Source organism: Heterodontus francisci, chromosome 26 (genome assembly GCF_036365525.1).
Source record: "Heterodontus francisci isolate sHetFra1 chromosome 26, sHetFra1.hap1, whole genome shotgun sequence".
Taxonomy (NCBI): domain Eukaryota; kingdom Metazoa; phylum Chordata; class Chondrichthyes; order Heterodontiformes; family Heterodontidae; genus Heterodontus; species Heterodontus francisci.
In genome coordinates, this window is record NC_090396.1 from 52,232,281 (window position 1) to 52,247,295 (window position 15,015).

The following is a 15,015-nucleotide window of genomic DNA, read 5'->3' on the forward strand; positions in this document are numbered from 1 at the left end:
AATTATATGTATTAAAGATGGGATTTGCTTTATCCTGTCAGTGGCTCTGATAATTGCCCATATTGCTTCTCAGAGGTCCTTTTATTTCCGCTCTCCAAAGTCTGCTCCTCATTCACCTCTTGAACTACGTTGTCTAGATTTGCACTCAGATATACTTTGAGTGGATTCAGGAATGAGATAAGTTCCTGGAAAGCAGTTGTAAACGGATGAGAATAACATTAATTTCCACTTCTGGAATCAGAAACATAAAAATTGCTTCAGAAATCAAACCATCATGTACCTTAAGATCTTCGCAAACGAGAAAGTCCAGCTTCTGAATAAAATGGTTAATTGCGTGGAAGCGTTTATGACAATGCTGTACGCCAGTGTGTTTGTAATTGCAAGCACATGTAAAAAGTTGAAAGGAAAACAGAATGAGGCCCAAGCAAGTTGAAGGAGTACCCAACAGTACTTGAGGAGACAGGTGCTCCAGATGATGAGTAGGATCTCGCTGTCAAACAGGAAATGGAAGCTGAGCATGAACTGGTAGTAATACTAGCAGACCTGCTATAAATGATCGGTGTTGGCTCTGTGGTTGTGGTTCTTGCGTTACTGTTAGGTGAAGCGGTGGGGATGAGCGTCCTTCATTGCTTGCCTTTTGTCCAGGGTGTTCATTAGTACCTTTGTGTCTCCCCAGCCAAAGTGGCACACCTTAAAAAACACAAAGCACAAAAACCCTGCTCAGTTCAACAAGCATGCAATGCCAAGTCCAAATTTGCCACGAGACATCATGTGGTTGTGAAAATTACTCAGCTGGCGACATGATAGGCCTGGGCCTGCAATCATAGTCAGTGATGAAGTCAGGAGATTCCAGAGATTGTTGAATTTGATGCAACTTGAATAGGCAATAACATCAAGGAACTACTTTCCATGAAGCAATATTCCACAAAACTACAAAAGCATCAAAACGAGGAGTTCTGGTTTCAACAGGATAGTGTTCTCTATTTTGTATATAAGACAGTTGATCAGTTCGTATAAAAAGCACTTCAGCTATTGCATGTTGGATCATTCTCCACACATTAGCTACCTTGGTGATTATTGAAGGACATTGAAATATAATTGTTAGAGTCGGTCATCTATGAACATCCAGCTAATGGTGCCAGTTACTGCTGGATTGAGTAAATCATTCCACATTACTTAATAGCAGAGATGATAGTCATCAACAAGGTAAGATGAACATTTATGAAGCTTAATGCACATTGTACCTCACATAATTTAACCCCTATTCAGCTGGACAACAATGAGATGACCAATAACATCAAAATGGTAACATTTGTGACCATTTCTATCGCTGCTTGAAAGTCTCAAGGAACTAGTAATGCAAACTGATATCAGAACTGCTAGTCAGCGTACAACAATCATTGGAATATTTAGTGGAGTAAAAACAAGGCCTTGAAATTATACAGTACAAGTATTAGTGTAAAAACACATAGGGCTGCATTTTAAGAGACCTCCGCCGAAGTAGGCGGCGGACATAAGAAAATGCACGGGCGCCACGTCACAGAGCCGCCGCGATTTCAAACGCAGCGGCTCACTTGCATGCCATTTGCAATGGTGGCGCCATTTTTAAAGGGTATAAACCCTCAATGGAGATTTTAAAATTAAAGGGCCAGGTCAGTTCAATGGCCAAAAAAAAGACTTAAATTACCATTAAATTCATTATCCCTCAACCCCCACACCCCCCATTGACATTTCAAAACATTCCTGCTCTTCTCCTCCCCCCCACCACCCCCCCAGAATTTGTTTATTAAGAAGATGACTTTTCCTCCCACAAAGTTTGACACCTTTTCCCGTTACCTCTTCCCATCACCACCACCCCCCGCCCGACCAATCGCAGCAATGTCACCCCACTCCCGCCAGGAGAAACAATCCTCCTCCCCACTCCCCACAGGTATCGCGCCACGTTTCCCTAAACGGGGATTCGAAGGCACGGCATTGATGGCTGCTCAAATGAAGATTGGTGCAGTGATCAAGGAGGCAGCGGGACCCTCATTAAATCGGGTATATAAATTACTTTACATATTAAAATGGGGGTCCCGTCATCAAGAGGCGGGCTGGCCGCCATGTGGCCTCGCCACTAAGAATAGCTCGGGGCCTGTCGTCGTCATAGTTGGTGGTGGCCCTCTGCCGCACTGATCTTCATTGCCCCCTCCCCCACGGCCAGCATTCCCAATGGCAGAGGGGCTCCAAAATCTAGCCCATACTGCGCTCTTATTGAATTGTTTTGTTGGCTATTTTAACTGAGATAGTAAACCATTTATTTTAAGTGGGTTAATGCCTCTGTTAAAATAAAGGAATTTCATATGAGCCCATTAAGTGCTTATCAACTATTATTTGCAGGCTCTAATGTTGACCAAATAGAATATCAGTGAAAACCTTTTATTACAGATCACGGTGGAAACAGGGAACCTCATTATAACCTTTTTTAAAAAAACAGTTCCCAAGTCTTAAAGAGAACTTTCAAATGGCTGAATTATGCTAATTCAGCTAATGCAAACGCCTTCTTCATGGAACATGTTTTTTTTTTCAATCATGGGATGTGGGTGTCGCTGGCCAGGCCAGCATTTATTGCCCATGCCTAATTGCCCTTGAGAAGGTGATGGTGAGCTGCCTTCTTGAACCGCTGCAGTCCATATGGGGTTGGTAGACCCACAGTGCTGTTAGGAAGGGAGTTCCAGGATTTTAACCCAGCGGCAGTGAAGGAAAGGCGATATAGTTCCAAGTCAGGATGGTGTGTGACTTGGAGGGGAACTTGCAGGTGGTGGTGTTCCCAGGTATTTGATGCCCTTGTCCTTCTAGTTGGTAGAGGTCGTGGGTTTGGAAGGTGCTGTCTAATGAGCCTTGGTGTGTTGCTGCAGTGCATCTTGTAGATGGTACACACTGCTGCCACTGTGCGTCGGTGGTGGAGAGAGTGAATGTTTGTGGATGGAGTGCCAATCAAGCGGGCTGCTTTGTCCTGGATGGTATCGAGCTTCTTGAGTGCTGTTGGAGCTGCATGCATCCAGGCAAGTGGAGAGTATTCCGACACACTCCTGACTTGTGCCTTGTAGATGGTGGACAGGCTTTGGGGAGTCAGGAGGTGAGTTACTCGCAGCAGGATTCCTAGCCTCTGACCTGCTCTTGTAGCCACGGTATTTATATGGCTACTTCAGTTCAGTTTCTGGTCAATGGTAGCCCTTAGGACGTTGATAGTGGGGGATTCAGAGATGGTAATGCCATTGAATATCAAGGGGAGATGGTTAGATTTCTCTTGTTGGTGATGTTCATTGCCTGGCACTTGTGTGGCGCGAATGTTAGTTGCCACTTATCAGCCCAAGCCTGGATACTGTCCAGGTCTTGCTGCATTTCTACATGGACTGCTTCAGTATTTGAGGAGTCACGAATGGTGAACACTGTGATATCATCAGCGAACATCCCCACTTCTGACTTTATGATTGAAGGAAGGTCATTGATGAAGCAGCTGAAGATGGTTGGGCCTAGGACACTACACTGAGGAACTCCTGCAGTGATGTCCTGGAGCTCAGGTGATTGACCTCCACCAACCACAACCATCTTCCTTTGCGCTAGGTATGACTCCAGCCAACGGAGGATTTTCCCCAGATTCCCATTGACCTCAGTATTGCTAGGGCTCCTTGATGCCATACTCAGTCAAATGCTGCCTTGATGTCAAGGGCGGTCACTCTCACCTCACCTCAAGTTCAGCTCTTTTGTCCATATTTGAACCATGGTTGTAATGAGGTCGGGAGCTGAGTGGCCCTGGCGGAACCCAAACTGAGCGTCACTGAGCAGGTTATTGCTAAGCAAGTGCTGCTTGATGGCACTGTTGATGACACTTTCCATCACTTTACTGATGATTGAGAGTAGGCTGATGGGGCGGTAATTGGCCGGGTTGGACTTGTCCTGCTTTTTGTGTACAGGATATACCTGGGCAATTTTCCACATTGCAGGGTAGATGCCAGTGTTGTAGCTGTACTGGAACAGCTTGGCTAGGGGTGCAGCAAGTTCTGGAGCACAGGTCTTCAGTACTATTGCTGGAATATTGTCAGGGCCCATAGCCTTTGCAGTATCCAGTGCCTTCAGTCATTTCTTGATATCACGCAGAGTGAATCGAATTGGCTGAAGTCTGGCATCTGTGATGCTGGGGACTTCAGGAGGAAGCCGAGATGGATCATCAACCCGGCACTTCTGGCTGAAGATTGTTGCAAATGCTTCAGCCTTATCTTTCGCACTGATGGTGAGGAGTACGGACAGGCGGTTCTGTGGGCGCAGGCGAGACGCACGGATGGCTTGTTGCCTCCCTGGTGCCAGGGTCCGTGATGTTTGTGATCGCGTCTTCAGGATCCTTAAAGGGGAGGGGGAGCAGCCAGAGGTCGTGGTGCACATTGGCACCAACGACGTAGGAAGGAAGGGTGGCACAGATGTTAGAAGTGAGTTTAGGGAGTTAGGCTGGAAGCTGAAAGCTCGGACGGACAGAGTTGTTATCTCTGGTTTGTTGCCGGCGCCACGTGATAGAGAGGCTAGGAATAGGGAGAGAGCACAGCTGAACACGTGGCTGCAGGAATGGTGTAGGAGGGAGGGCTTCCAGTTCTTGGATAATTGGACTGCATTCTGGGGAAGATGGGACCTGTTCAAACAGGACGGGCTGCATCTGAACCAGAGGGGCACCAATATCCTGGGAGGGAGGTTTGCTAGTACTGTTCGGGAGGGTTTAAACTAGTTTGGGAGGGGGATGGGAACCGGACTTGTAATCCAGGGACCAGTGGGTCCACTCAGAAAGACAAAGAGTGTAGTGAGGTATTGGGGAAGGTAGCACTGTCACAGAGGACAGATGGGCACGGAGAAGGGTTAAAGTGCGTATACTTCAACGCAAGAAGCATCAGGAATAAGGTGAGTGAATTGAAGGCGTGGATGGGCACTTGGGACTACGATGTTGTGGCCATCACTGAAACGTGGATAGGTGAGGGGGAGGAATGGTTTTTGGAGGTACCTGGTTATAGATGTTTTCATAAGATTAGGAATGGTGGTAAAAGAGGTGGGGGGGTGGCATTGTTAGTTAGAAATAGTGTAACAACTGCTGAAAGAATTTTCGAGGAGGATCTGCCGACTGAGGCACTGTGGGTTGAGGTCAGGAACAGGAAAGGAGCAGTCACCTTGATGGGAGTTTTCTATAGGCCCCCCAATAGCAGCAGGGAGGTGGAAGAGCAGATTGGGAAACAGATTTTGGAAAGGAGCAGAAGTCACAGGGTAGTAATTATGGGGGATTTCAACTTCCCAAATATTGATTGGCAACTCTTTAGATCGAATAGTTTGGATGGGGTAGTGTTTGTGCAGTATGTCCAGGAAGCTTTTCTGACTCAGTATGTAGACTGCCCGACCAGAGGGGAGGCAATATTGGATTTGGTACTAGGTAATGAACCAGGGCAAGTGATAGAGCTGTTGGTGGGCGAGCACTTTGGAGATAGTGATCACAATTCTGTAGCATTCACTGTGGTAATGGAGAGGGATAGGTATGTGCAACAGGGCAAGGTTTACAATTGGGGGAAGGGTAGATATGATGCTGTCAGGCAGGAACTGAGGAGCATAAGTTGGGAGCATATGCTGGCAGGGAAGGGCACGGTCGAAATGTGGAACTTTTTCAAGGAGCAGATAGTAGGGGCCATTGATAAGCATGTCCCTGTCAGACAGGGAAGGGATGGTCATGTGAGGGAACCGTGGTTGACAAGAGAGGTTGAGAGTCTTGTTAGGAAGAAGAAGGATGCGTATATAAAGTTGAGGAAAAAGGGCACAGGCATAGCTCTGGAGGGATACAAGATGGCCAGGAAGGATCTGAAGAAAGGGATTAGGAGAGCTAAGAGAGGGCATGAAAAATGCTTGGCGGGTAGGATAAAAGAAAACCCCAAGGCCTTTTACGCGTATGTCAGAAATATGAGGATGACCAGGGGGACCATAGGTCCGGTCAAGGACAATAGCGGGAGACTGTGTGTTGAGCCGGAAGAGATAAGTGAGGTTTTGAATGAGTACTTCTCTTCGGTATTTACGAATGAGAAGGGGTGTATTACTGAAGAGGACGGTGTGAAACAGACTGGTAAGCTCGAGGAAGTGCTCGTTAGGAGGGAAGATGTGTTGGGGTTTTTGAATAACTTGAAGATAGACAAGTCTCCCGGGCCTGACGGGGTATATCCAAGGATGTTATGGGAAGCAAGGGATGAAATTGCAGAGCCGCTGGCAATGATCTTTTCATCTTCTCTGCTGACGGGGGTGGTACCAGGTGATTGGAGGGTGGCAAATGTTGTGCCCCTGTTCAAGAAAGGGAATAGGAACAACCCTGGGAATTACAGGCCAGTTAGTCTTACTTCGGTGGTAGGCAAGTTGATGGAAAAGGTGCTGAGGGATAGGATTTCTGAGCATCTGGAAAGACACTGCTTGATTCGGGACAGTCAGCACGGTTTTGTGAGGGGTAGGTCTTGCCTCACAAGCCTGATTGAATTCTTTGAGCAGGTGACCAAGCAAGTGGATGAGGGTAAACCAGTGGATGTGGTGTACATGGATTTTAGTAAGGCATTTGATAAGGTCCCCCATGGTAGACTTATGGAGAAAGTCAGGAGGCATGGGATAGTGGGGAATGTGGCCAGTTGGATTAAGAATTGGCTAACTGATAGAAGGCAGAGAGTGGTCTTAGATGGTAAATACTCAGCCTGGAGCCCAGTTACCAGTGGCGTGCCGCAGGGATCAGTTCTGGGTCCTCTCCTGTTTGTGATTTTTATTAACGACTTGGATGAGGAAGTCGAAGGGTGGGTCAGTAAATTTGCAGATGATACAAAGGTTGGTGGAGTTGTGGATACCGAGGAGGGCTATTGTCGTCTGCAAAGGGACTTGGATAGGTTGCAGTGCTGGGCTGAAAAGTGGCAGATGGAGTTTAACCCTGAAAAGTGTGAGGTCGTCCATTTTGGAAGGACAAACATGAATGCAAAATACTGGGTTAACGGTAGGGTTCTTGGGCATGTGGAGGAGCAGAGAGACCTTGGGGTCTATGTGCATAGATCATTGAAAGTTGCAACTCAAGTGGATAGGGCTGTGAAGAAGGCATATGGGGTGTTAGCGTTCATTAGCAGAGGGATTGAATTTAAGAGCCGTGAGGTGATGATGCAGCTGTACAGGACCTTGGTAAGGCCTCATTTGGAGTACTGTGTGCAGTTCTGGTCGCCTCATTTTAGGAAGGATGTGGAAGCCTTGGAGAGGGTGCAGAGGAGATTTACCAGGATGTTGCCTGGAATGGAGAATAAGTCTTACGAGGAAAGGCTGAACATTCTAGGCCTCTTCTCATTAGAAAGGAGAAGGATGAGGGGTGACATGATAGAGGTTTATAAGATGATCAGGGGAATAGATAGGGTAGACAGTCAGAAACTTTTTCCCCGGGTGGAGCAAAGCGTTACAAGGGGTCATAAATTTAAGGTGAAGGGTGGGAGATATAAGGGGGATGTCAGGGGAAGGTTCTTTACCCAGAGAGTGGTCGAGGCATGGAATGCCTTGCCCGGGGAATTTGTTGAGTCAGAAACTTTAGGGACTTTCAAAAGGCTTTTGGATAGGTATATGGATAAAGGAGAATGATGGGGTATAGATTAAATTGTCCTTGACAGAGGACAAAGGATCGGCACAACATTGTGGGCCGAAGGGCCTGTTCTGTGCTGTATGTTCTATGTTCTATGTTCTATGATGTGCTGCACTCCCCCATCATTGAGGGTGGGGATATTTGTGGAGTTACCTCCTCCAGTTGTTGTTTAATTGTCCACCACCATTCACAGCTGGATGTGGCAGGACTGCACACCTTAGATCTGATCCGTTGGTTATGGGATTGCTTAGCTCTGTCGATCGCATGCTGCCTACGCAGTTTGGCATGCAGATAGTCCTGTGTTGTAGCTTCACCAGGTTGACACCTCATTTTGAGATATGCCTGGTGCTGCTCCTGGCATCCCCTCCTGCACTCTTCATTGAACCAGGGTTGGTCTCCTGGCTGGATGGTAATGGGAGTGGGGGATATGCTGGGCCATGAGGTTACAGATTGTGGCTGAGTACAATTCTGTTGTTGCTGATGGCCCACAGCGCCTCATGGATGCCCAGTTTTGCATTGCTCGATCTGTTTGAAATTTAGCACGGTGGTTGCCATGCAACACGAAGGAGGGTATCCTCAATGAGAAGGCGGGACTTCGTCTCCACAACGACTCTGTAGTGGTCACTCCTACCAATACTGTCATGGACAGATGCATCTGCGGCAAGCAGATTGGTGAGGACGAGGTCAGGTATGTTTTCCCCTCTTGATAGTTCCCTCAGCACCTGCCGCATACCCAGTCTAGCAGATATGTCCTTTAGGACTCGGCCAGCTCAGTCAGTTGTGGTGCTACCGAGACACTCTTGGTGTTGAACATTGAAGACCCCCACCCAGTGTACATTCTGCGCCCATGCCACCCTCAGTGCTTCCTCCAAGTGCTGTTCAACATGGAGGGGTACTGACTCATCAGCTGAGGGAGGGCGGTAGGTGGTAATCAGCAGGAGGTTTCCTTGTCCATGTTTGACCTGATACCATGAGACTTCCTGGGGTCCAGAGTCGATGTTGAGGACTCCCAGGGCAACTCACTCCCTACTGTATGCCACTGTGCCGCCACCTCTGCTGGGTCTGTCCTGCCGGTGGGACAGGACATACCCGGGGATGGTGATGGCAGTGTCTGGGACACTGTCTGTAAGGCATGATTCCGTGAGTATGACTATGTCAGGCTGTTGCTTGACTATTCTGTGGGATAGCTCTCCCAACTTTGGCACAAGCCAAAGGGTCGACAGGGCTGTGTTTGCCATTGTCGTTTCTGGTGCCTAGGTCGATGCTGGGTGGTCCATCCGGTTTCATTCCTTTTTATTGACCGTAGCGGTTAGATACAACTGAGTGGCTTGCTGGACCATTTCAGAGGGCACGTAAGAGTCAACCACATTTCTGTGGGTCCAGAGTCACATGTAAGCCCGACCAGGTAAGGACAGCACATTTCCTTCCCTGGACGGCGCAGTGGTTAGCACCGCAGCCTCACAGCTCCAGCGACCCAGGTTCAGTTCTGGGTACTGCCTGTGCGGAGTTTGCAAATTCTCCCCGTGACTGCGTGGGTTTCTGCCGGGTGCTCCAGTATCCTCCCACAGCCAAAGACCTGCAGGCTGATCGGTAAGGTGTCCATTGTAAATTGCCCCTAGTGTAGGTAGGTGGTAGGAGAATGGTGGGGATGTGGTAGGGAATATGGGATTAATGTAGTATTAGTGTAAATAGATGGTTGTTGGTCGGCACAGACTCGGTGGGCTGAAGGGCCAGTTTCAGTGCTGTATCTCTAAATTTCAAAAAAGGACATTAGTGAAGCAGATGTTTTTTTTTACAATAATCGACAGTTAAATGGGAATCAACTATACTTAACCTAATACTTAGCAGTGAAGTGAGATGGTGAAAAATTTAGAGACTGGGGAACATTTGTCGCCAGTGATCATATATGACAGGATTGTGATTAAGGGAAAATAAAATGAATAAAACAGATTTTAACAGTTGTTTTTGGCCTCGAAGGTCAAAATGAATAAAAATTAGAAGGGCAAAGCACCAAATAAATTGGAATGCTTTTAAGAATATAATCAAGGAAGAGCGAAATGCTATATAGTGTATTCAAATTAAACAAAAAGAAAAATACCAAAATCAGATTTCTTTGGTGTTGAGTTGGCTTCGGCAATCTTCTGAGGCAGTCTAGTCATCTGATACTGGAGCCAAGAATATTCACAGGCCATTAGTGCACTAGTGATAGTTGGCCTGCCATCCTAGCTCATTGGTTGGAGCTGCACAGACAGGCTTGTCAATGGGACTGAGATTCTTCTCGCTTGGTACCATATCATCCTGCAATTTAAAGCTTCAACTAGCAGGGTGATCCTAGTTAGTCAACCAGTGAAAAATTTACCAGTGCGCTGCACCAGTAAACTGCAGAGTTTTAACTGTGCTTTACACGTATTTCAGGATTTTTTAAATTATTCATTCATGGAATGTGGGCATCACTGGCAAGGCCAGCATATATTGCTCATCCCAAACTGCCATTGAGAAGGTGGTGGTGGTGAACCGCCTTCTTGAACTACTGTAGTCTGTGTGTGGTGAAGGTACTCCCATAGCACTGTTAGGTAGGGAGTTCCAGGATTTTGATTCAGAGGTGAAGGAACAGCGATATCTTTCCAAGTCAGGATGGTGTGTGACTTGGAGCGGAACATGCAGTGGTGTTCCCATGCACCTGTTGCCCTTGTTCTCCTAGGTGGTAGAGGTCCCAGGTTTTGGAGATGCTGTCAAAGCCATGGTTCCTGTCAAGCTGCACCTAAATTTTCTGGGCCGGCAACTGGACTGTGTCCCAACAGATAAAGAGTACACACTCCATATCAAGCAAATCTGAATTTCTCCTTTATGTGATTTTGACACCCTCAAGCATAGTGATGGGTTCTTGTGTATTTCAGACTCTCAGTTGACCATAGATAAAAAAATCAGGTGCTTAAATATTCAGTAGGCAACAAGACAAGTTAAGACTTCACTGAGCAGTGCTTAAAGCGAGGGCAGAATTATAGGATGCTATGCCAGAACTTTCTTTGCATTTCACTGGATGCCTAACATAGTGTCAGTAGGCAAATAGTTAATGTTATTGCAAAATATAGAAAGGTCAAGAGGACTTTGTAAACTCGTTTGCTTGGCATCAACAGTTGGAAAATATTTGCATCTGTAAAAAAAGAAGCAAGCCAAGTGCGTTTTATGTTTGGTATCATGTACCTTTGTCTGAACTCTTGATATTTGGTTGCTTTTCTCAAGCAAACTTTTAGAATATTACTTGGAGTTTTCTGTTAGTTTTTTTGCAGCTTTTATTTTCTGCTCTTTTTATATCCCTTTGCTACTTAAAATCTTTTGTCCTTTTTCTTTTCTTTTAATCTTGCTCATTCCATTCCCCATCATCTCTCCTGTCAGCCATTTTCTCTCTTTATCGAGTTTTTCATTTGCTTTCATTTGCTTCCCACTAGCAGTGTCACTGCTAGTGGGAAGATTGAGCAAGATCAGGCAGGGACAGCAGTCTGCATGGAAAGGCCTAAGCAAGTTTGGGCAAGAAGCACAGACCTAGCTTGAGAAAGGACAGAACCAGTCTGGGTAGAAAGGGGAATAAGCACAACAATTAATCAGCTAAAAAAAAGACTCCAAAAGCATTCTAATAACTTTGGAGGTGAATGTGAATTGTTGCAAAGCTAATGCTCAAACTAACCTTACTTTGACATAGATCTTTTTCACAACATGTTTTGGTTCTGCAAAGTGCAGACACAAAGAATAAAAGAAACTGGCACACTGTAGCTGTTGAAAGACTGAAGGAACAGCAGCTTCAGAAGGCTGTAAAGCTGTCTTTATAGCTGATAATGCCAGTAAATTAATTAGATTCCTTGGTGCAACAGCTTGTTAAAGTCTGAAATTGCCACCTGAGAGTTCAAGATCATTTTGGCCATTATCAGTCAAATGAACCAAACTACAAAGCCACCAACAATAAAATGATCCATTGAAACTTTTGCAGAGAAAATAGCTATGCCGAAAGTTATGAAGAATTAAAGAGGCACTTCAATCTAGTTTTTAGGAAGAGCAGATATGTTTTAGCACCTTTCTTGGACACTTGGTGCAGGGCCTCTGTCCTAGAACTGGTGGTTTTTGTATTTCACTGATGACTTTGTTAAGAATTTCAAGACTGTTCAGGATGTCTCAGACACAACCGGGAAGCTGGTGTGGAAGAAGGGATAATAATGAGGAAGGAAGGATGATAATGGAGCAGCAGTTTGCACAACATAGTCCACACAAGAAGACCCATAGAGTTTTAAAAATCATAGTAACACAAGCACTTTTGAACACTATTTTGATTTTTACACAGTTGGCCTGCTTTTGTAGTGGATTTTTAAGAAGCACTGTGGATGGCACTCACTGAAATGACAAGTAGCTGGGCTATCCTCATACTTCTGTACCTTCCAAGAGTTTTAGACTGTATTTCTTCACTGCATCCAAAGAACACTTAGTACTTCATATTCGTTAAGTCAACTTGCCTCTGCTCAGTTATGTCCATGAGACAATTGGCTGTTGATTGATAATCAATTGAGAAAAGCTTCAACGCTGTTGACAAGGAAATACATACAAGCATATGAAAATAACAGGCAGGAAAAAACCAAGCTGCTCCATTCTCATGATGGCTGGAGCATGATGACTAGACGTTTCCTACCCACACTCAGCCATGTAATCTCCTGGAACAGGCAAATAAACAGAAAAAAAACAGGGCCAAAAGGGGAATAAACGGAAGGCCTGTTGATAAAACTGGTGGCATACATCAACAACTGATATGGGAACAGGCGCAAATTCTTTAAAAATAGCTTCTTTTGGCAATCCACAGCGCACTTCGCCACTTCTGAACATCCTGAAAACAGCACTTAAACTGCAAGGGCCACAGTAAATCCTCCTCAGCAACACATTTACAAAATACTTATTATCTGATAGTTCTATCTGCACTATTTCGCTTATAACATTTGAAAGCTGACATCTTTCATTTCACTCCCGAATGGATCCCGTAATTTTTCCATTGCAGTGTATTATTAAAAAATCTGTATTTATTTTGGCACATTTCCAAACTGGTGCACAATTCAGGAGTATAGTGGGAAACCATATCATTTGTGTTATGATTTATTAACGATTTAACAAAACATTATGTTAATGGGTATATGAATGTGACATACTTGTTTAAAATGCAACATTGCCAGGAATATAAATCTTGTACTACTTGCAATTCTGCAGCAATCTGCCTGAAAATGGAGGCAGTGATCTGTCACGATGATTGTACCTGGCCTACTGTTTTACAGTCTGCCTTACAGGGCTATGTTTCTCACAGGCCAATATCAGCTCAACTATCTCTACTTGGTACAAGTCACACAGTTACTTGTAGAGATCTTTACTTTGAAACATACTTTTCGGCCAAATGTATGGTGGCCTGTGGTTATGGTATTGAATCAACAACTCAGGAGGTCAATGGGTTCACATTGGCTCGTTATGAAATTGGTTTCAATAAATCTGGGAACCGGAAGGTTAGCCACAGAAAGTGATTATAATAGCTGCCAGATAGTGGCTAAAACGCAACTGCTTCAGTAATGGCCTTCAGGGAAGGGATTCTACCAACCCAACCTGATCTGGCCTACATGTGACTTGCAGTGCCATGCCATGAAAAATAAAAGGGATGGATAATAAATACTGCACCTAGAGTTGCCAACATCTCAAAAAAATGGCGGGAGAAAGTCTTTTATTTAAGTAGACAAACAGTTATTGATTGTCATCAGTCTACTTGTTGGGCATTGCACAACAAAACGACCAAAATATCAACATAATTTCTGAGTAAATAATCTGGATAAATAAGCCTGATTTGCACTTGCAGCTACTCCAGGTCAGTTTTATTGATGCTAGGTGTAACGTCACGTTGTTAGAAATGTTGCACTAGCCCTTTGGTGCCACCAAGTAGCACTTCAGGGTTTTTGTTAAGCTAGAAACCATCGGAGATGGGTCAGAGATTTAGCTGCAGGATTGATGGATTTTTGCCCAGGTTGGTTCTGGCTGAGATGAGTCTCGCCTGCTTACAGCTCATAGCAAAAAAGCATGGGGGAGGGGAGAGTAACTGACTCCAGTTGGCCCTGTTTTGCATCTCCCTCCTCAGATTGTTCAGGTTGTTTTTACTTCTCTGTCTTGAGATTAGGGTCTTCAGATATCAGCATATCCTGATGCCAAGTCAGTCATTCCCCAAGAGATTATTTTGGCATTTTCTCCTTTACCTACCTTATACCTTGTTTACCTACCACCGTCTTCCCTGGAGCCTTAAGTGAGAAATTGGGGTCTTTTGTGCCCATTATTTGGGCATTATGAGCTCCAGAATGGAGGATTGGGGGGGGTTGGTGGGGAAGGATTATCAGCATGAGGCCATATTTACTCAGGGTGTTCAGGGAGCGATTGTCCTACCTGAACCTCAGTAAAGAATAATGTGTGAGATGTCTGCGCTTCAGTAAAGACATCCTCACTGCAATCATGGTGGCCTGCTGCATGCTGTACAATCTCGCCATCATGAGGGGACTGCCTTAGCTACCAGCTCTACAGCAAATTGCTGAGTAGGAGCATGAGGAGGAGGAGGATGAAGTGGAAAGGAGGAAGCAACCTGGACAGAACCTCTCTGTTCTGGCTACCCATGAAGAACGCATCCAAGTGTAATACCAGTAACTGCAAACCCAATTCCCCACTTACCAACAGTCCCACACATTACCTTCCCTCTGTCACTGACCATCACAGTGTCCATTTGACCACGGTGCAAAAATAAAAGCCATCACAAAATAAAAATTCCAAACTAAATTGCTAAATGAAATTATGCCATATCACATACAAAAGTCAACTAATCACCCTTGTGCTTTCCCTTCATGCCTGTCTTCCGAGAGCCTTTACCTGGCCTAGTGCTCCTACACAGTGCTATGCCACTAGCTGCCGTACGGCTCGTAGAAGGCTGCTGATTTACACTAGGGGAGAGGCTCTTGGTCTTGGAGGATGGCCTCGAGGAGCTCTTAGTCTAAAAGGCCTGATTGCGTACTGCATCACCTTGGTATGGGCAGCAGCAGTCCATGGCTGACAGGCAACAGCAGAGCACTAGTGGAGCAGTAGGGATGGGACAAAGAATGCTGTCTTCCTGAGAGAAGACAGCAGGTTCAAGCTCCATGGAGCCACGGCCTCATTCTTGAGGCACCACCTCAGTAATTCTAGTAATCTGCTGGAGGACAGATTGCTCGACTGCTGTGACACTGCAAGCCCCTTTGCACACTATAATCCACAGCCATGATGGCAGTAGTCTGAGCTTTCGCTGCAGCTCTCAGACATTGGATGACAACTGCTTGTGT

General features: G+C 45.6%; 1 protein-coding gene across 3 annotated transcripts in view; it reads right to left on the reverse strand.

The window, feature by feature from the left end:
- LOC137384337 (platelet-derived growth factor subunit A-like) overlaps positions 1-15,015 on the reverse strand; it is a 136,738-nt gene that overhangs the window by 67,984 nt on the left and 53,739 nt on the right. For 2 of the 3 annotated variants that reach the window (XM_068058218.1, XM_068058219.1), the window contains exon 4: positions 544-690. The exons of the other annotated variant lie outside the window; for it this stretch is intronic. In XM_068058218.1, the coding sequence (XP_067914319.1) occupies positions 544-690 (147 nt within the window). The remainder of the gene's footprint in view (positions 1-543; positions 691-15,015) is intronic. 3 annotated transcript variants of the gene reach the window in all.